The sequence below is a fragment of the Diplotaxodon limnothrissa genome, linkage group LG19, assembly GCF_057381915.1.
Source record: "Diplotaxodon limnothrissa isolate DT_005_m linkage group LG19, D_limnothrissa_male_GT1.1, whole genome shotgun sequence".
NCBI classification, from domain to species: Eukaryota; Metazoa; Chordata; class Actinopteri; order Cichliformes; family Cichlidae; genus Diplotaxodon; species Diplotaxodon limnothrissa.
The window spans coordinates 12008513-12028820 of NC_140614.1; the positions used below are offsets into that span (position 1 = coordinate 12008513).

Below are 20308 nucleotides of genomic sequence, written 5' to 3' on the forward strand. Positions count from 1 at the left end.
GAGGTGTTGCCCTCTCCCTCCCTCTGCATCTCTCCCTCCTTCACTCTCACTCTTCTTTTCATTCACCACGACGGTCGTTCCTCCATCACGTTAAGCGTCTGCGGCACAATAGCAACTTGTTAAAGAGCTCCGAGTGGAAGGATTAGTGATAACTGATCGGCAATACACGCACGCCGCACGCAAACACACGTCTTTGGGTATTTTACTTTGAAAATCCATTTTTCCCCACAGTTTGATTTCTTATCTGTTGTGTGATTATATTGTAGTAGGTGGGCAATATTCCTGTCAGAAAGGTGATATGATTTTGTAGCTGGAGATTATCCTCCACAGCGAGAGATGTATCATGTGAAAATTGATCTATTATTAGAGCATTAAATGTGTAATCGCTTGTGGATCCAGGCTAGAAATGATGTAGGAATAATACGGCACGTCTGGAGATCCTTAAGAAAATCTGATATGGAGTTGGTTTCTTAAGCTTCTGTGTGGAGGCTGCTTTAACAGCACACAGGGAAGGTGACACACTCACTGCAACTTCTACCGTTTGCCTAAATGACTTTTTATACATTGCTTATTGATGCTTACTTATTTTACCTTGATGCCTTTTATATATAAAGTGAAGCACTTTCATTTTTCCTTTTATTCTACGTGGAACACAATTGAACTCAGCTCGCCTCACGTTTAAATACATATTTAAATGATTAAGTTCTTCACTAATGCACCAAATCAAAAACAGCCGAATGCTTTTTAAACACCCCGATGTTTCCTGAATAAACTCCACAGACATTTAAAGTACGGCTCCTGAAGCTGGTCCTGAAGCGTCGCTTTGCTTCATGTCCCTCAAACTGCTTCACATGTTGTTAATATTTCATCACATAATCCTCTCCACAGCTGACAGGCTGTGATTGTTCTGATTTCACAGTTTTACATATTTCACTTTCTCAAAATCGAAACTGGAAACGGTCCAACTGAAAAAAGCGATGCATTATGAAGTAACTGATTGCTTCTTATGGAAACAGGAAACTCGAAATAAGAACGTCACAAAGTGACATTTTTAAACAATATGTTTCAGTTCACATGTTCACACTTTGTGTAGGTGACAAAACAAAGGAGACTGATTATTTCAAGAATTTTAACAGATAACTTGTGTTGTTGTTTTTTATTATTGTGTCTCTGCATGTGGCAACTCTGCAGTCAGAGGTGACTGGATCCATCCAAACATCAATAGCATCGATACCGGTGCTGGTATTGGATATTTTGTTTCAGAATGTAGCTTTAAATAAATTAGTTCTTTTAAATGTAGAAACAAAATCTTTGAACTGTCGCGTCCATTTTATTTTTCATCTAAAACACATTTAAACAGTCTAAAGTATCCAACAGCACTATGCTCTGCGGCTGATGTCGTTTTTTTCATCTGGAATAATAAAAACAAAATGAAATCAGTCCCCGAAATAAATCAAACACGGAGCAATGATCACGCCCCACCAGCTCATCGCTTCATACCAGCACCCCTCCTTAGCTGGAGGGGAAACCCCTGAACAGCACGATGGGACCAATCACTGGGTCACGCGTCCTCCCAGATGTGGGTGTGTGCACGGAGACGTTAACAACAGGCTCACAGCGAAGAATGGAGGTGCTATTTTAAAAAGAAAGCCATGCTAGTTTCCTTGTCAGGGCCCTCGGCAAACCATGTGTTTGTGCACGACCCCCCCGTGTTTGTCACGAGGGGGAGGGAGGGCTGGATGCACGCCAAACGTCAGGCTTTTATTACACAGAGACCCAGCTTAGACACAAGCGCACCTCCACAGGTAAATAACGGCCCGGGGAAGGAGGGAGGAGGAGGAGCGGGGGTTTGGGAGAGGTGGACACGTGCACAGATACAGACGCTCACACACTGAACAGAAGAGCGGCTGCTGACCCAACTCCAATATTTACTCAGGCATGAGTCTCTAGTGTGAGCGCGCGCATACTCGGGGGGATTTCTGTTTTAAGTGGGTCAAAGTGAGGTTCATACTACTGTTTACACTCATGTTCTTACATCATTACTGTCAACTGTAATATGGACCGAGAGGGAGGGAGGGAGGGAGGGAGGGACGGGGAAAGGAGACGCAAAAGAAGTGGAAAAGGAAAAAAGATGAAGGCTGGAAAAAAGTGAGAGCGGAACAACATCAGAGGCAAATGAAGGAGTGCTGCGAGTGCATCCTTTCATTTGAGTTTTTTCCAGTCCATTGTCTCAAAATCCCATTTCCCAGCTAATTTAGAAGCTTCTAAAATACACTCAACTCCATACCTTAAGCCTAAGGCCACAGCTAATCCTGTCTTCACACACGCACACGCAGACACGCTCATTCATCCTCCGTGCTTTTGAAAAGACTTCATCTTGGCATAGTAGACACGAACGAAGGATATTGAAGGCAAGCGTTTGAAGTACATGAGGGAATGCAGGAATCAAACTGTGAGTTAAATGCTATTAGACAGCTGTGTGGAGAGGCAGTGTAATATTAGATTTGATTGAATAGATGACTGCTGAATGTGGTGTAATATATAGAGCCGGAGAGGCTTTATGCAGACGTAAATCAATATTGCAGCACCACCTTAATCCCAGCCACTCAGGAGCGCGAGTCAGCCGGCGAGCGGGGAAACGCGTGGCTGTTGCGTGCCGTCGACTTGTTTTCCAGACTTTCGAGCGCTTTTAAAAGTAACTCGCAAAAATTCCAGCCTGGGATTTATTCTGTTTCTATATCGAAATGCCGCCTCATACGGAGGCCGCACTCAAACGGTAATCACGACACGCATCTTACGCTTTCTTTTCTTTTCGGCTCACAGCTCATTTAAGAAGGTTGTATCGGGCCTTTTTGGTTGGTTGCACCGCACACTTTCCGACTCTCTATTCCAGCAGGGAGCAAGGTGAAATGTTGCCTCGCTTTGCTTGTATGAGTTTGATTGTCTGTCTTGGGAAAGAAAGAAATAAAATAAAAAGCAATGAAGCTCGTATGACAGCGAGCAAAAGCTATTTGATGGCACGGCGGAAACAACAGAGAGCGAGCAGAGCCAAATTCAAAGCGTTTAAGTGAAGCTGATTTTGACTGACAGCCGTCTTGATCGTTGTTTCTTTTTATTCGTTCTTGAGCCGTGATGAAAATATGTGGCTTACTTAATCTACGCTGTACATAACATGGATGTGAACATCTGTGCAGCTGTGCCCGCTGTGGGGGCAGCACAGTGTCCTGCTCAAATCCAACCCTGCCTGCTCAATACAGGAGGAAAATGATTTCTCACCAGCATTTTATTTCCACTCTGCTTTCCTCCCCTAATATATTCTATTTATTTCTACTTTTTCTGCTAACCTTCACTCAGAATCTACCCTCCTCTCTGTTTATATTTGCAACCCTCCTCTTGCTTCGTGCTTCATCCGTCGCTCTTCCTGCTTCCATCTTTCCATCCCACTGACACGTCTCCATCACCACCCCTTCCTCCACTCTGATTCCTTTCATCAACATCACCTCCACACCTCCTGTTTCTCTTCTTCCCGTCTCCTCTGCTCATGACTACCAAATAAATTAGTTACCCCCCCAATTCCCCTGCACCTTAGCAAATGCACATCTCCACAAAATCTGACGCTAATGCCATTAATATTCATTAAAAATTAAGCTTAATTGCATGTCTTTAGGAGAGAGGCCCTATTTCTGCACGCACACGCGCACACACACACACACACACACACACACACACACACACACACACACGCATTTGGCCACCACCTCTAGCCAAATTACAGCAAGGACAGGGCATCTCTGTTGTCCACATGCACACCCACATACTGTGTCAGTCTGTGAGACCATGTGATGCAAAGGTCACGCTAACCCTCAGCAGAAAAATCACCTGGGAGAAGCTTCATAAAACCCAACCAAGTGGTTCCTGTGGCTTAACATAAAAAAGAAATGAATTATAATAATAATAAAGACATAAACGGAACAGAACAAGTCACAAAACGAGAGAAAACCCACCACCTCACTGGTCCCCGGAGTAAAAGTTGTGTGTGTCATTTATACACCATCACAATCACCCAGCTGGCCTCCAGCCGTGGACTGAGCCGCACTCGTGTTGTTTTGCGAGTCACTGACAATCAAACTGTTGTGCTGTTCAGGTTTAAGGACGTGCTGGTCCGCGAATGTCTTGAATGTCAGTAATTACAGTTGAATACAGTATTTTTTTTATTCATTTGTCTGAGCTGTTAACAAAGGAAACGTTGGTTAAAAAAAAAAAAAACATAACACACACCCGGGAGAGGCGGGGCGGGGGAGGTGGGGGAGGGAGGCAGGACATCCATATTCAACACCCCGCGTTCGCACACACACACACACACGCGCTCGCACCAATCAGGCTGACTGAACTATAATTGAAGCAACAATCAGCAGTGAGAGCAAACTCTGTGCTACAAAATGGGACAAATCACTGCCGGTTATCATGTTCTTGCCTTTCATATTTTCTTGACACTTGGATGTTTTGATCCATTTTAGAATATTTGAAAGACACTGCTGTTACACGTGCAGTTCAAATGCATTGCTGCTTTTGTCACTGTCAGTCCATGTAAATGATGAGCGTTTATTCCAACATACAGCCTGTTATTATCATCAGGGAAAAGGTGACCATTTGAATGGAAATAGCTGCGTTCGCGACGACGTGTGTGCGCTCGCCTATATACTTGATGCAAACACACACGCTCTGCTCACAAGTCTATCTTAATAGGTCCATTTGTAGCAGGACCTGTTCTAGTGCTGTGTCCTTCAGATTGGATTCTATCTCAGCAATCCCCCTGACCTTTAGCACAAAGAGACGACAAGAGAGGACCACACACGCGGACACACACGTGTGCACACACAGCCTCAAGTAAGCTTTCCTGTTTCACTTATACAAACACAGACACACACGCGGCTTGTGTACAGGCCTTCCCCCAGGAGTGATGTCACAGCTAACAGCACTAGCTGCCACAGCCAGGGCTTTCATGTTTTATTCCTCTACACAGGCTAATCAAATAAAAGCCAGTCTTTTTAACCATCTTCACTTCATACAGTCTTTGCAAGTCCCTGTCACCGCCACCCCCGGCCGCCCATTCACTTCAATTGCTTTGGCTCACATTTAAAAGAGGACATCCACCCAAACCGGTGTACACCCACATGACTTTTGCTGAAGCGCGGAGGAACGCCACCGTGTTGGCGAGCTCGACTTTGACTGTGACATTCTTTTTTGGTGTTTTCTCTTTTTTCTCCCTGTCTGTGAAGTCTGTATCCAGGAACAAATGTAGCGGCATTTCCTAACAAATGGCAGCTAAATGAGGCCCCAGGGTGCTGTGCCGCTAACTACTGGCCCCCTTTCTTTCTGAGCCATTATGATTGTCCTAACCGTTCCAAAAACACCTCTCCTGTTCTCGTTCATTTGCATTTGAATTGCAGCTCCGGCTGTACAAAAACAAACATAAATCAAAAAAAAAGAGGGAAAAAAGGGAGAAAAAAACATTGGCGGATTCTGGCCGAGCAATTAGCGAGTGTCAGTCAATGTGGAGGTAAAAGAAAAAAAACCACACGCCCGCACGCACGCACACTAAATTAAAAACATTGTCTCAAACACACGCGGACGCACTGTCACACATGCTCGTACACAGAAGAACGCGAGCTGACATACTGTATGTGCTTTAAATATATATTTTCAAATTTATCATTTAGTTTCGTGCTGAAAACTCATCAAGCTTAAGTGCTCGTCAGCGGTGGCCAATCACAGTGTGGCAGGCCCAGGGTTGCCGTGGCGATATGCGGGGACATTTAGAGGACTCCGATAAACTCTGCCATTTAAAAGGTTATGACAATTAACGCGGCTCTCCGCAAATTACCACTGCCAGACCTTTACCCACGGACGTCTCTCTCTCCCTCTTATCACCTTGCGCCCAGCCTCGCTCGCTCTCTCTCTCTCTCTCCTCCTCCTCTCTATCTCGCCATATGCCCTCCATTTCCGCAGCCTACCCCACCCCTCCCTCCGCCCGCCCCCCCTTCCAGCCAGCAGCACTTTTAATATCCCGTTAATTAACAGAGTTCTTCACTTAATATTCAAATGGTGACCAATTAATGACATTGAACTTTAGGTGCCCCACCCACCCACACACCCACCCACCCACACACCATGCCACGCACACCTTTTCCTGTCACTTCCTATTGAATCTCACACACACACACACACACACACACACACACACACACACACACACACACACACACACAGCTTCACGGCTCTCATTTCCTCCTCTCCTTCCCCTCAACCTCTCCGCCATCACCAAGGTGAGCTCCCATTTCCGTGTGATTGAAAGAGTTTCGTGAGGCAGCTGAGCAAGTATACAGCGAGGGGGTAATAAAGTCAGAGGGGCAGGGGGGGCCACAGAAAGGCACCGTGGCCTTTTAATTAACCTGGTGTGATTAAAAGCGGGGGTGGCGGAGGGTGGGGGAAAGGGCCTGCTGCTGTAGCCGGGTGGGGGCAGAGAGGTGACAGACAGGAAATAGGAAATGACAAACTGGAAGTGGGCCCAATCGATGAACCCGTATGTGGGAATTTGACATGTATGCAAATCTAGTGTAATGTGTTACAAAACGGTGCATTAAAGTAATCTGATTCCTTTGCGTTTGTAAGGTTAGTTTTTCTGCTCGAGATGCAGTTTTTACTTTTTCAAATAAATGTTTACACATTTCCTTCGTCCTTATTTTCTCAACCTCGACTCTTTTGTTCTTTGGTCGTTCTGTTGGAGCTTTGCTGCCGTGCTGGGATCTTTGTCCTGTCGATGACCCAGTTTGAGCCAAGCTTTAGTCACACTGATGGCCTCACTTTGGTATACAGAGGAGGTCATGGTCCACTCAAATCTTCATCCCTCCTGCACCGTGCTGACAGCTGGTGTGAGGTGCTGGGTTTCCTCATCACAGACAAACATCTGCACTCTGGTGTCGTCGTTGTTCCTGCAGTCTTGTGGTTCTTTCAGATAAAACTTGCTTTCTCCAGCAACCCTACCAAACAAGTCACACCTGCTCAGGCTCTAATTGTACTGACATGAACTTTAACCCCGAACACGCTCTTGGGTTTTTGCAGTTTCTCTGAGCGTTGCACAATCTGACCTTGGGGGGAATTTGCTGGAATGTGCACTTCTTCAGTGCAACAAACTGGCAAAACGTCTGCTTTTACAGATGTGCTCACGCTCTCTGATAACGAATTCATCCAGTGCAGCACCTGGATTAGCAGCACCGGGCTGCTACGACTCTCTGAATTCCCATGGAAGCAGTAAAGCTGGACTTGCCTGTTTTGAATGTATTTTGGGAAACACAGAAACACTCTGCAACGCTCAAAATAACCGGTAAAAGAAAGTAAATGCACTGCTTAACACGCAGAATCACTCAGGGAGTTCTTTAGATATAATTTAAATATAGTTTGGTGTCAGAATATAACATCTGCATCCACCTGGCTGTCTCCCAGTTTTCTGTGCTACTTCTGATATTTTACAGATGCATACACGTCTCTCGCAAGGTTTTGCTGTTCACCTTTTCAGAGTTTTGATGAGTGACGCAACGCTGCACAGCAGGCACACACGCAGCAGTTACTATCCAATTCAAGGTAAAGCTGAAGGAAAGTGCGTTAAAAGGGAGACCTGCAAGCCTGGTCGTGTTTTTCTTCTTTGCTCTGACAGCTGACACGGATGGAAAACCGTTGTGCTCAAGTCACTAGAAAGCATCTAACCCAATGAATCAGCTTCCTCCCATGTAGGTCCCTGCAAAGAGGCCGCGTCTCCTCCAATCAGCTGAGAGTTCATCTATACTAAAGCATCCCTCCCCAGGGGCTACTCTCAGGCAGGAAGGGGAAACAGTCAACAGAGAAATTGGAATCAGTTTCACAAAAGAGAGTGGGATGGGTAGTATTTTTTTTCCACTCACTTCCTTTTCCAAAGGCTAGCAGTCAAATCCAGATGACTCCAGCAGTCACCCACAAACTGCTGAATAGAACATGCAGCATAGAGTTTAAACAAGCCTATATTCTGTTGCATGTAATTACTCTGCAAACATCAATTTAACACACTGTTCCTCAGTGAAACATTAAATAGTGTGGCTGATCAGAGCCTGCACCGTGTCCTTACAACGTTATGAGTTTAAGTCTGGCAGTTGGCCAACGTTGCATTTCACCCCCTCCAGTCTATCCTGTCACACTGTGCTGTATACTACCCAATAAAGCAAACACGCCATAAAAAATTATCTCCAAATTCTTGAAATTATAGCGCTCTCGTTTTTATGAGGCAGAGTGTGTAACACGGTAACAAAATATCACTCGCTTAATCTGCCGTGCGTCAAGCGTAATACAGCCATCAAGAGACAGAAAGGGCACACGTTTCCTCCTTTAAGTGATTTGTCTCACAACGGAGCTGGCGCTAACACTCGGGTTCGCCATATTTATAGGGCGTCTTTAAACTTTACTTCCAGAAAAACGGGCTTTTGAATATTTTTCCACATAGCAGGAGTAATTCTTGTTACAATTAGATTTTTTAAAGAGGATTAATCCCACAGGATTTGGTGGAAATTGACACGCTCATATAGGAACAATCGAGAAGTTCATGTGGTAAAAACAAGGGTCAAATAAAGGACAAACTTCACTGTTACTCATAATCATGGCTTTAAAAATATCTGCCTTTCTCAAACAGCCATTCAAAATCTACCAGCACATGCACTTTTATTTTTTCAAAGCGCACTCCTTCCCTGGTGGAAAATATATATATATTTTTACTTTTTGTATGAGCCTTGATGTCTTCGAAATGCCTTTTTAGCCTTCTTTGCTCCTTGCAATCAGATGAGGTCACAGCAGTGCAATAGACTCAAAGAAAGGCAGCGTTTTCACTTCGATTTGTTACAAAACCAGCTAATAGCGGTCGGTTGCAGAGCAAATTCTGTGTCAAAGGCAGCTGGAATGGTTCCATCAACTGGAGGATGTCCTCTGGCTAGGGTTAATGGGAGTGGAGTGGGGGAAAGGAACTGCGGAGAGTGCCAGAAGAACAAAATAAAGAACTTTTCAGCTTGGATTTCTCAGAGTAATGCGGGGTCAAAAAACAGGGGTCAATACCACAATGACATCCTAATCTGGCGTGCGCTGGCGATGGCGCGTATGCGTGTAATCCGCTCTGTGCGGCTCGCATCATGTCTCATTTCAGCCCAGAATCACAGACAAAGGTCACCATTTGACCTTTTCGCAGCTCCGAATTGCCGCGGCGCACTCGGCTGATTAGTGTACACGCAGACACAGTGTACAAAAGTGACAGGAAGCCACACGCTCGCTCAGAACAGAAAAATGAAAGCGATGCAGCGCTGAGCTGAAGGCACGCAAAACCTATTTGTAATCTTGGCCGAGCTCGCCGCGTACGTTCAATTTTCCAAACGTGTTTACCTCTCGGATCCAAAATCAAAGCCGGCGACCGCCTTTCTTTGTTCTTTAAATTTATTCTGGTGTTTCCTGGTATTTTGTTTCCCTCTCGAAAATCCTCTCTCGCTCAATCGATGACCAATTAATTTTGCCTTAATGCCACCGCGCTTGCTTGGTTTTGTTATGTTTAAAATGTCATGTTTTTTAATGATCAATATTATGAATTTTCAGTAATTACTGCGGCACAAACTGCTGAAATAATGGAAATGTTTGGCCACTTGCACATGTATGCCTGTACATGCTAAAGGCCCACTTTGTTCCTAATAATATGTAAAGTCTGTCTGTAAATGGCTGCAACATAACTGCATCCAAGCCAGGAGCTTATTAGAAGATGGAAAGAATAAATTTAGCCGGGTCTTTAGTGTGACAGACAGGCAGGAACCAGGAGGTGGTGACTCACTGCCTGCTGTGCTAAAGCAACATTAAATGCTGCACCGTTGTTTCAACACGCAGGAAGGGCGCCGTGATTACAGGTAAAGATGGTGGGAAGCTGCCGAAGGTATCGAGGCTTTCATGTAGCCGTAACAAGCTTGTGCGCCTGCCCTTAAAGGAGCACACTTGCATAACAATGAAAAACAGAGGGAGACCAGCTCCCCGGTCAGCGCAGAAGTTGGCATAGCAACCAATACGGGACTTATCAGCACAGGTGAAATGGCTTTGGCCAATGGGAGGACTCGAGCAGAACTACCTGGTATATAAATGTCAGCGTGGGTCAATTGCCGCCGTGTGATCAGCAATGATGAAAACACACCATTACTGTCACCAAATGTCAACGCGGCCATGGATCTCAGCCGCTCCCAGTTAGAGTGACTAACGTTTGCTCAGCAGGCTGCACGGTCTGTGTGTGTGAGCATGTTAAGTGAGGAAACAAGAGTAAGAGCGTTTTCAGCGTGAGACAAAAGGCGCGCTGGCTGAAACATTCACTCAGCATGAAAATTACTATATGCTAACACTGATGATTTCCTTTTTTGACAACCTGCTTTTGTGCCAACGATGGCTTTTTGCTCAGCATTCTGTCTCGGTGCGCTCGGTGTTCAAGTCTGCCGAAGAAAGTTTTAATTACGTTTCGGTAAATGACAGTATAACAGCTAACCGCCGCCGCCAAACGGCAGTCAGCCTGCGCAGATACTGAACAACTACTAACGGCCTATCCAGTGCATGTGCTGGATGACGTCTCTTTGCGTGGATGTTCTCTGTAATGAAGGATAACATGCATCATTATAGAGGGAAAGCATCCTGATCCGTGTTGCAGTGTGCAGTGCTCAGTCATGCACTGGCTGCATGCATATCATCACCACATATCTGCAGCTGCACTGTGATGTTACTGGAAATGCTCAATCCATATTAATGCACGCTATTTTATGTACTTTTTTAGTTGCCACTTCAGCCTTTTACCTCACACTGAAGTGCTCTTTTTTTAGGCAATCCTGACTGAATTCAACTAAATGCCTTTATCAGCTACGATCCTGCGGAAGGGCTCGCAGCACCACCGTTTCCATAATCTGACATATCCAGTTCAAACTGATCTTCTTTCCTCCTCTTCAGTCTGTCCTTTCCCGTCCACTTCTTCTGTAATCTCTCCCGTCTTGTCCCGTTTTATTTTCTTTCCTTTGGTCTGTTTTGCTCTCTCTGTAATGATCCAGGGCAACACTGCGAGCCAGAGTCACTCCATGCGGGCTGATAGATAGATCCCTCTGGCTGCAGAGTGGATGGGAAACACATGGGCAGACTTCACTCAAATCTGAAAAAACAACTGCTTGAAGCCAGCTTCCCAGTGGAAATCTTCTACAGAACATCACGCTAAAACTTGGCAGGACGCGTCTCGATCCATATCTGCAGAACAGGCCCTTTGTTGTTCTGAGAATTCGGTTTGCACTGGCAGGCCTGTGCTCATTGAAAATATACAATATGTGTTTATAAGCTATGATTGTCCAATCTCCGAAACACGCATTGCATGCAAATGTCTCTGCACAGTGTGCGTGCTTCGAGAAAACAGTTAAATATTTGAAAACGCAGAGAGTGAGCTCTACCTAAAATATGTCTCATGAATAATGCGAAAGAGTAATGGGCCTGGACCACACACACACAAACACGCATACACACACACAACTCGGGTTTTCATATCTTGTGGGACATCTAATTGACATAATGCTTTCCCTAATCCTAACCCAACTGTATCTTCAAACATGTGGGGACCAGCATTTTTGGTCCCCACAAAGACATGAATACATGTGCACACACACGGTTTCTCTGTTAAGATGCTTTTTCCAATCTCAGCACAACTCAAACATTAAAAAGATTTGGATGAAACCTTGTGGTATTGATTAATTATGGCTACTATTTATTTTTTCCTCATGTAAACGTGAACGTGTGCACAGCTGTTTCCTGCAGGAAGCACCACTGGTCTCAGTTTAGGGCCCGTGTGCTGGTACCTGTTGCAGTGGCGGCCGAGGCTGCAGGTAGGAGCTCGGGGTTGGTCCTGGAGGAGTCTGATGAGGGGGGCTGAAGTACGGAGGGGTTCCCTGCTGCCCCCCTTGCTGCTGCTGCTGCTGCTGGCTGTACCCAACCATCCCCTGTTGGCCATATGGCACCACCTGCTGAAACAACCAACCACATGACAGTTAGAAGGGAGGTATTAAGGTCAGGACTGAGAGCAAGACTTTCACTTTAAATTAAAAGCAATGCAGAGAGGGTGGCAGGTGCAATTAGTAGGATATCAAAGCAGGTGGCAGGTAACATACTGCAGTAGTCAATCATACATTTGCCAAAAGCAAAAGCATCCCACACAAACTGTCCCTTATCTTTTTTTCCAATTCATGTGATTGTCCCTCAGCGAGAGGCTCTTAATTTAGCTCCGAGCAGGCTGACACGCGCCTCCCAGCAGCGCTCTGCCTAATGAACTCACGCTGCAGAAAACACTAACTTTATGTCCTCTGCCTTGCCAAAGCATCCTGCTCTCTACATTAACTCCGACTCGGACAGCTCGCAGATGGGATGAAGTGCGCCGGATATTACTGTAGTCCCCGTCCCAGGCCGTGACCTTAATGAGGGCCACGCGGATGAGCCACGGCGTTCCAGAGCAAGAGCGGTTAAAAAACTAACTCAGGAGGGCGAAGCCATGCCAAGTGCCAATGCTGCATTACATGGTGGTTATGAGAGAGAATGTGAACAGGGGATGCATGTAACAAGCTGGCACAAATACAAATCTAGCCTTAATCCCTTCTTGTCATTTGTTATGACTGCAGACAGCGCCAGGTGCTCCTCGCTCCTCTGCGGATTTCCTATGGAGGCTGGGGTTTTCTCATCACGTGCACACACGCATGCACATAAACACACATTATTAAACAACATTTACGACCACGGGTGAAGCAATATGACAGCACGTTTCATGTCATATTTCTTCCCCATTATGTCATGTGGCTTATTTTTATTCCGCCAGGAGCTCTGCCGCAAACTCATTAAACGCGCACACAGGCTGTAATTTGGGGCGCGAGCGAAGCCGTGCGCCCCGAGTCCTAAAGTTTAAAATGTCCCTTTAAATCTCCTGTGGCAGGCTTGGCAAAGTAAAACTCAAACTCACAGTGATTTATAGAGGATGGCGTTAGAGGGGACTCCACCGTGACGTAACCGCCGCACTGCTGCCTCGTCAGATTAAAAGCAAGGCTGGAGTTTTACTGTGACTCTCGTGAGCGAGGAAACCCACTCGTAAAACTGATGGCTGGTGCAAAAATATTAAAATCTGATCTGGCTGCAGAGGAACAGTTGAGATTATTACATTTCAAACACTTTTGAAGAGTACCTTCCTTTGAGTGGGTCGTAAAAAAAGAAATATTCTCGCCGCACCGGCAGAAGCTTTTTGACTCTCTGAATGGAGATGATTGGACAATGTGGAATACCATTCACTTCAGTGGAAATTTGATTAGGAAGGACAGGTTTCTGCGCACGAGTGTGTGTGAGTGTGTCATTAGGCCGATGAGACAGACAGACAGGGTGAGATCAGTCTAGCTGGCAGAGAGGTTAATAGCATGGCCCCGCTCATGCCAACAGCACCACTGGATTCATTACTGCAAGCCGGGGAAACAAACACACACACACACACACACACACACACAGTATCTGATTCCAACATACTCAAGTGAATGCACAGTCGTCTGTTCGCAGGGATTTGCTAAAGTAAGAAATACAAACAAACTCTCTCCCTCTGTCTGTCACACACGCCATTAGCTGTGGATCAAAGCCACTCCGACTTAGCAGAAGCAACTCTATCCCACGATCGGTGATGACAGGCCGCCGTAACACTGTGGGTCTCGACTGGAATGCTGCTGTTCCGGGATTGGTCAGGATCGGGTCGCCATGGAGATCGAGACCAGACAACCACGGGTGGGTTTCTTTCGTCCTCAGACAAATACGATGACAGGCAGGCCGACGGATACGGACAGACAGTGACAGATAGACGGAGGAGCAGACAGACGTGGGCAGCGTGACAGACAAATCACAGAAAAACAGGTCCAACAGAGAGAGCGTGTTTCAGTTCGCACCTCCAGAAAAGATCCTCTTAGTGCTACAAATACCCTCCTTACAAAGGATGGAAAGCTAAGGAGCAGATAATAAACTACACCGGATTCGGTCTGGTCTTTGAATTTGGATATAAAAATGCAGTTTGGACCCATCAGTGTCACAACTGCTAACTCTCTTTGTTTTCTATTAGAAGGAAGCTGCTGTAAGGGTGTAAATACACTTACAGTTTGAGTCCTGTGAGGCTTTACGAGGTGCATTCCTTTTTATCTGAGGCTACCCGGCTGATTACAGCACTAACAGTGGCTGCATATCATTTAGAGGCCTTGTATTGTGCTCACAGAGACCCTTACATGGATCAAAACCACTGTTAATGTAATTAGTGCTATTACAGCTTCTCCTGCTAGGACTGGTCAAAATGTCTGCTGTGAACAAACTGATTAAATAACTGCACATTTTATTTTTTAAAGCGATGGTTCATTTTTAGTGTGGCTCTTATTGTACTGCTGAGTACTTGGATAGCCCACTGTCCTCCACTGCACTGATTATGAAGTGTGGACACGGATGATGTCGTGGAAAAGTGTGGGATCACCTGTGTGGTGCTCTCAGGTAGGAATCAGGTTCATAAAAACACGAGAATGCACAAGAATTGATATGAATGCATATTCATTCTTTTCATTTATATGTAAATGAACGATGTTTAATAATGTGATAGATAGTTATATATGTGCTCAGGTCAGCTGTATGGTGTCCCTGCGATCCTGATCAGAACAATCAAACGTACATTCATGTGTGAGAAATGATACCAATCGATTCATAGATGAAACAAATCGACACAAGTGGCAGATTTTACAGGTTTGAACAATGTTGGAAATATTTGGGACAGTGTGACAGTTATTAAGGCAGCCTTCGTAAGCACGTCGCTAACATCAATACTAACACAAATGTTTTTCAGATACGTATCATGTGGTTCACAGAAACACACACTCTGTCCACAGCGAGCCACTTGGACAGTCTGTAGAGGAATTAAGACTGAATTAGACTCCACAAGAAGTGCTTCATTCAACATCATCATCATCGTATCACAAGCATTAGCAAAGCGAGCAGTGGACTTTCATTGACAGGAAGTGTAAGAGGCTTTAATTGCTGTGAATGGATGGATGGCTGTGGCTGAGTTTCTTCATCCTCTTTCATCACCGAATGCAGAATATGTGCTACTTTCAACAACACCGCTCTCCCAGCTGATCGCCCATTAACCAGCAGCACTGCCGTCTGCATGGGCCGCTCCTACATCAGCCCACTGTTTAAATGTACAGCCAAGGAGTTTATAGCGCCATCAATTCAATTTTATTTTATTTATACAGCGCCAAATCACAACAACAGTCACCTGAAGGTGCTTTATACTGTAAAGTAGACCCTACAATAAAAACACAGAGAAAAACCCAACAGTCACATGACCCCCTATGAACAAGCACTTTGGTGACAGTGGGAAGGAAAAACTCCCTCTTAACAGGAAGAAACCTCCGGCAGAACCAGGCTGAGGGAGGGGCGGGGCCATCTGCTGTGATTGGTTGGGGTGAGAAGGAAGATGGGATAGAGACAAAATAACAAGTATTATTCAGTGCAGAGAGGTCTACTAATACATACTGAATGAAGAAGAAACACCCAGTGCATCATGGGAATCCCCGGCAGCCTACATCTATTGCAGCATAACTAAGGGAGGATTCAGGGTCACCTGGTCCAGCCCTAACTATATGCTTTAGCAAAAAGGAAAGTTTGAAGCCTAATCTTAAAAGTAGAGATAGTGTCTGTCTCCCGAATCCAAACTGGAAGCTGGTTCCACAGAAGAGGGGCCTGAAAACTGAAGGCTCTGCCTCCCATTCTACTTTTAAATACTCTAGGAACAACAAGTAGGCCTGCAGTGTGAGAGCGAAGTGCTCTAATAGGGTGATATGGTACTACAAGGTCATTAAGATAAGATGGGGCCATCAAAGGTGGTTATTCTGAAAAACAGATTTTCTGTAGTTAAATGAACATTTGAGAATAGCTGCTGCCAAAAACACAAGCAGGTACACAGACAGTCGGGGAAGGCAGCAGAAGAGCCAAACGAGAAGGAGGCAGAAATGCCGACAGTCAGTCAAATGAGTACACAGAGGCAGCAGGCTGACTGGAGGTCTAACAAGTAGCAACCTGTCACTGTGGCTTTGGGAGGGAAGAGAGAGTCATTCAAATGCAGCTTCTGTTTGATTGCTGGGCTCGACTGTATGAATGTACTGTACCTGCTGAGTACACACCAGCTGTCTGAAACCTGATTCTCTTTGACTGAGAATATGCTCGGTGATAAACAGACTCGCTGTGCTGCCGGTTACAACAATAAAAATAACTGCTGGAAGTAGAAAATAAGACCATTTTCTGCCTTTTCCCTCCACTCAGGTGTGTGGAAGCCGACAAAATAACAGTGTGCTTTATCCAGAGTCTTGGCAGGCACACAGTGTCAAATAAATGTCTGTAATGAAATGACAACAGATGTGAAGTGCTGTAGGGAGAAATGACGCAGAATAGACGTCCTGTGAAGCAAATAATTCACCATAAACTGCAGAAACAGTGTGATGAAAACAAAAGCCTTGGCGGCATATTAAGATACAAAGACACAAACACGAGCGCAAACACTGAGAATAACTCAATCAAAAATCTATCAAAACAAGACTCGTATGAAAAGGCAGACAATATCTTCCTGCTCTGCAAATGGTGGGAATAAATAGCTGCGCTAACCCTCATTCAAGGCGGCTGTGTGTGTGTGTGTGTGTACGTGCACATGTGCATGTGCATGTGCCTTAAATCAGCCGTTTAAAAACCTTGCACGGAACAAGGCGCTGCTTGTAATTCAATTGGGCCAATGAGCAATAGACAGGAATTTTCATAACACTGTCAAAGCGCCGCTACGGGTGGCTGCTGGCCGGGACCACAGGTTGCCCATTTTTGAGTGACAGATGGACTCAGCCAACCAGAGCGCTAAGCGGTGCCACCACCCCAACCCCTAAACGCACTCATACGCACGCACTGACAGGCCTGACAGGCCCGCACATCACAGGCTCGCCATTAACATTCACGTGCCATTGTGCTCGTCGGCCAAGAAGCTGCTGCTTAAAATGGAAAAGTTAAAAAGTGTTGCAAGAAGCGGGAAGTTCGATGAGCTGACAAAAGACTGAACCAGAGGCTGAAACGGCAAGAAAAAAAAGCAGATACAAAGTGGCAAAGGAAGATGTTTAGAGACACAGATGGATAGATAGTCGGAGGGGAGATAGAGGACGGGTGTTACACTCTGCCATACTTAAAGCCACAGATAAAGCGATGGTTCACGTGATAAAGACGGAGAGGGACAGATAGAGAAAGCGATGCAGACGCACAGATATGTGGAGAGAAAAAGTAAAGCACAGGAAGGAAGATGAGCCTGAGAGCAGGGATAGGGATAATGCAAAATAGCAATAAAGATAAAACCGTATGAGAGAGGAAGGGCAGCAAGACGGCAGATACAAGAACAGCTCTGGATACGAGGCCTGCGCACGCTTTAAGGATGGATGTGATGCACAGCAGCAAGAAGTCAACAGGCTGGACAGGGCGGCAGCTCAACGAGGCGCTGCTATCATCATAAAGTGACCAAAGAGCAAACGTGAAGTATCACCAGTATGCTATCAGTGTATGAAAATGCTTTATCACATTAGTTTAACTATAAAAAATACCACAGAAAAAAAACAGTTTTCCAAATATTTAATGTTGTTTTTGGCGCCGTTTCATCATCAGCCTCCAATTTTAATTTTTTCATTCTGGGATGAAAAACTCCTTAATTTCCTCTGCATGACGCATTGTGTCCACCAACTAAAAAAATCAAGTGGATTCAGCATAAATATTCTGAATAGTCACCAAACAGGCTGCTGTCCCTCTGAGGCCTCCGATCTATACATGCATCACAGCACCAGCCTCACATCATCCAATCAGGACATCATTTATCAATAAAACTGATTTGACCATAACCTAATCCTATAATGAAAGCTGCTGATCAAGGTTGGTCCCAGACAGAGTTAATAATATTAACCTAAATAAACTAAAACTAGGTGTTATAATAATAATAAAAAAAAACTGTTTGGTAACTGAAATAAAAGAGCAAAAATTCAAAGTTATAAAATGAATGAAAATGAAAGTAAAATATGGAGGAAATGTTCCCAGTTTGGTCTGAAATACAAATATAAACTAAATTACTTTAGACACTTTAGGTCAGCACGGTGTTGAAGTGAGCATACAACAGTCCAGAGACAGGCCTGTACGTTTAACTGGTGATTCTAAACTGACCACAGGTGTGACAGTGAGTGATGGTCTGTGTCTGTGAGTGACTGGGATCGACTCCAGACGCCCTGCAACTCTGAGCTGGCTGACCGGCTACGAAAACGCATGAAAACTGCAGTAACTGCGTTTCCAGCGGTCATCGTTTTTCCTTTTTTAAATGACAAAAGTCTTCTTTAACGACTCCACGGAGCTCCAAATCCCTTCTGTAACACCTCCGAGTCGCTACAGTGTATCTGCATGCTTGGCACCTTCTAACGATCGACGGCCTTTTCACAGCTGAATTACACTCACGCTGGTTAATCATAGCATCATTCAAAGACTGAATGTGACTATGCAAAAGCTGGCTGCATTACAATAATGACATTTGTAAACACAGCGCAAAATGAAACATTGGATATTTCCTTTTCCATATTTACATTCTCCAGCAGGTCGGCAGGTCTTAAAGCGAACTTAATGGCAGATAATCAAAGGAAATTTCAGCGAGGGAGCACAGCGGGGAAAAGGTACGAGAGAAATGGCAGTGCTGACAGATCTGTCAGTCAAAACAATGAAAACGTGCAGCGGTATCAGGATAACTCTCAGGACTGCTTTCTCTAACGTGGAAATAAAAACATTTCAACATCATTTAAATGCTCACACAGAATCACAAAGCCAAATTAGAATTCAGAGGCCGTTATTTGTTGTTGAAATCCTCCAGAAAATGCTACACTTTTAGGAAAAATCACCATTTCCTAATTGTTTGACTATCTCGTCATTTTTGGAAACGCTCGGCTCGTTGCCGCCTGTGGCTCGAGCTAAAGATGCTTTTGTTTCATGTTGTGCAGCTGATGCTTTCGACTCAAACTCGGCTCTGATCTTTTGCGGGAATTTGACTTTTTCTCTCATTTTCAAGATGCGCCGACGTCTAAAGCGCCGTAACCGTGCACACGTTCTGCTGCGGCACAAGGACGTGAATATCGCCTCCTGCCATCTCTGCAATGCAAAAGGCTGACGTGCAAAGAACAGCACCGGGCTGCAGCCGTCAGGAGCTTATTATTCCACTCCGGACCAAAACAAATCAACCGGTGTCTCCAGCTTTGTGTGGTGATAAGATCAGCCACTCGGAGTCAATACCACATCCAGCGGTGAATTGCAAACGAAGGTGAGTCCCTTAATGAAATGCAAAGTGTCGGAGGCGAGGATCAGCACCAACGGGCTCATGATTAAACATAAGGGAGAAGAAGAGGGGACGCATCACGGCTCTCGTCATCGCTCTCCTATCTCTCTCCCCCCCAAGGTGACGCCGCTCTCCATCTCTCTCTCTCCATACTTCTCTTTGATCTCTGTCTTTGGCTCCTCCCCCTCCTCATACACTGGGAGGCCCTTGACACCTAAGCTCATTCCTCGGGTGCCGGGGGAGAAAAAACTGAGGGAGAGGAGGGATATGCAGCACTCCCATGCCAGCAAATATTAAAGATACAAAAAATAAATTCATTTTAAAAAAGGCACGTGAATTCGCCGGCATTTTTCTGCACAGTGCACTTCATATAGTGCAAGATTTTTCTCTTCCCAAATGAAAACATAAGCCCGTCTTTTGAAGGAGTGTGACTTCTTGACCCGCTGATAGCATCAAATCGCTCTGACGGGCGAGAGAACGCGAGCAGACAGTGTAGCCATCAACTGATAGACGCACGGCGAGCTTTTTTATATTTCCATCTTGGATCCTTTTCTGAAGGCTGCTCTCTGCCCCTCTTTATTTTTCCCTCTCTCTAATTCTCAGTTTCTGCTCGCATCAATTGATGGGGGAAAAAAAACATGCACAAAGGGAGCGCTCGTCGCTGGCGTTTTATTGCTGGCTGACTAGCAGTGGCTCTGTTGTTCTAGACAGAGTGGTAATGGAGACATTTGGAGAGGCAGAGCAGGTGAGGTTAATGCTCTCCGTAATGTGTGTGTGAACAGCCGTTTATTTATTTCATTTTTTCTT

General features: G+C 45.2%; 1 protein-coding gene across 2 annotated transcripts in view; it reads right to left on the reverse strand.

The window, feature by feature from the left end:
- LOC146611833 (AT-rich interactive domain-containing protein 1B-like) overlaps positions 1-20308 on the reverse strand; it is a 156797-nt gene that overhangs the window by 102131 nt on the left and 34358 nt on the right. For both annotated transcript variants that reach the window (XM_085379175.1, XM_085379174.1), the window contains exon 3: positions 11922-12086. In XM_085379175.1, the coding sequence (XP_085235301.1) occupies positions 11922-12086 (165 nt within the window). The remainder of the gene's footprint in view (positions 1-11921; positions 12087-20308) is intronic.